The sequence below is a fragment of the Quercus lobata genome, chromosome 7, assembly GCF_001633185.2.
Source record: "Quercus lobata isolate SW786 chromosome 7, ValleyOak3.0 Primary Assembly, whole genome shotgun sequence".
NCBI classification, from domain to species: Eukaryota; Viridiplantae; Streptophyta; class Magnoliopsida; order Fagales; family Fagaceae; genus Quercus; species Quercus lobata.
In genome coordinates, this window is record NC_044910.1 from 44,713,516 (window position 1) to 44,715,876 (window position 2,361).

A 2,361-nucleotide genomic window follows, 5' to 3' on the forward strand; every position below is an offset into this window, starting at 1 on the left:
CAACCCAAAACCACTTTTAGAATGCCTCTGAGAATGAAAACTAACTTCAGAATTAGAATCTGAACTTTACACAGGACTGAGATGACACATTATTTAGCTTGTCAATCTTTCTATTCAGAATACAAAAATTTCTTTATCTTTTTGGTAATCAGAATACAAAAATTTCAAACCTTAGCTATTTGACCTGTTTTATGTTATATTTCGATGTTAAAAGTTAATTTTTAACGGAAAAGCTATAGGTGGGTCATGGAATTTTAATAGAGCTAACTGCAGATAGGTAAAGTGTCAAATTTGAAACCACAGAAAAACAACTTATATTTCGATCAAATACAGGTGGATAAGTTGTAATTTACCCTAAAATCTAGGTAAGTTCAATATCACTTTTTTTAACCCGAACAACATGAATTCATATAAAGGTTATGGATGGTGTTCTTTGCCTACTTTGAACGCACACCAACCCTGGCATGAACTGTTGATTAATAATTATGCCTAGAGATATCTTTTAAGTCTGTCTTAACACATTAATTAATTGGTCAAAAAAGTAGGTAATCCTTGGTTCATCGGTTGGACCTTAACCATCATTATCATCCACTTTAACTACTGCTAGTATTGAACTCCAAGTCTTGAATTACAAAGTTTTCTTTTTAAAGCTTCCCATATCAACAAGCAAAACCAAATTTATTAGTCCCTCTGTATCCCCACTTGCACTTTCAATCAACTATCCTACACATCTTTTCCTGGGTCGCCAAGCAAAACTCTGATCTCTTCTCTCTCTCTCTCTCTCTTCTTTTTACTTAACAATAAAGATGAAGACTGAAGTTCTCGTACCACCTTAAAGTGCACATTTCACCTAATTCTTTGGACTCGTTTCCCATATTCTACATTTCCACCTCTTCAATATATATATATATATATATATAGAGCTCCTTTTTTCTCATCTCACCAGCACTGACAGAATTCTTTCTTATTTTTCCTTTTGAGTTACTACAATTCAGGCCTACTTGGTTAACAATGAAGCAAGTTCAATTCCCATTTCTTCTTTTCTTGATCTTCTTCCTCCATTGCACCAAAACTTCTGCTCAGTCTCCACCACCATCAGGCCCTGCAAACATCACAGGAATCCTTGAGAAAGCTGGCCAGTACACCACTTTCATTAGGCTACTAAAAAGCACACAAGAGGCTGACCAAATCAACTCACAAGCTAACAACTCCAACCAAGGCCTTACCATCTTTGCACCAACAGACAGTGCTTTCTCAAGCCTCAAATCAGGCGCACTAAACTCTCTCACTGATCAGCAAAAAGTCCAGCTAGTGCAATTCCATATCCTCCCTTCTCTCTATTCTATATCACAGTTCCAAACTGTGAGCAACCCTTTGCGTACACAAGCTGGTGATAGTTCCAATGGCCAGTTCCCACTAAATGTAACCACATCAGGAAACCAAGTGAACATAACAACTGGGGTTGTCGATGCAACAGTGGCTAATACTGTATATTCAGATAGCCAGCTTGCTGTTTATCAGGTGGACAAAGTGCTCCTTCCATTGCAGCTTTTTAAAAAAGCTGTATCACCAGCTCCAGCGCCAGCTGAGAAGCCTAAGAAGAGAGTTTCGGGTTCAGATGCTCCTACAAAGTCTACTGGTGATGCCTCTGTTGATAGTTCTGATGCAATGCGTTCAAACCACCCAGCAATCACAGTGATATCCTTTGGAGTTGCAGTTAGTGCCGCATTTTATTCTTTGTTGTTATAATTTTTTTTGTGTTTGTTTATCATGATGAGATCTTGTTCGAGCTGTTTTAAGTTTTACTAAACCAAGTCACTTTTTTTTTTGAATAATCTCTATGTCACCATTACCTATTTTTGTTGGTTCAATGTAAGATAAAGCTCCCCTGAGGTGGTGATCACATAGGAGGAAATTTTGAGGCAATTACAATAACCTAAATGTTTTGAGATGTCTTCCATTTATAGATGTTTGCATCATTTCATGAATACTCGTAACCTTAGGAATAGTTTTGTCTCTCTTAAGGACTACGAGTCCTATAAACCTTAACCAAAACAATGCAATTGTGTGAAACAAATCATCTTTTTGAGGGTATGAATAAATTACATGTGTTAAGATCAGAGAGCAAATGACAAAAAATGTAATAATTGCTTATATCAGATTACAAATGCTCTGCACTTGCACTATGCTATAAGTGTAATCCGCATCAGTTCCTTACATTTTCTACAACCTATTTTAATTTGCCATAGTTATTTAACCAAACTGGTTAGTTGGACCCATGAATCGATGACATGATTCTTTGATCCATTTGAGTCCTTGATTAGATCATTTAAACACATGATCAAGTCAAATCCAGTTAAA

General features: G+C 36.4%; 1 protein-coding gene across 1 annotated transcript; it reads left to right on the top strand.

Moving 5' to 3' along the window:
* The first annotated feature begins 920 nt into the window (after window positions 1-920).
* On the top strand, window positions 921-1,988 carry LOC115953337 (fasciclin-like arabinogalactan protein 11). The gene has a single exon (XM_031070946.1). It carries the CDS (start codon window positions 1,012-1,014, stop codon window positions 1,747-1,749), a length of 738 nt encoding a protein of 245 aa, XP_030926806.1. The 5' UTR covers window positions 921-1,011; the 3' UTR covers window positions 1,750-1,988.
* Window positions 1,989-2,361: the final 373 nt, after the last annotated feature.

Coding starts and splice junctions, on each gene's coding strand:
- LOC115953337 (XM_031070946.1), top strand. CDS start 1,012: ATGAAGCAAGTTCAATTCCCATTTCTTCTTTTCTTGATCTTCTTCCTC.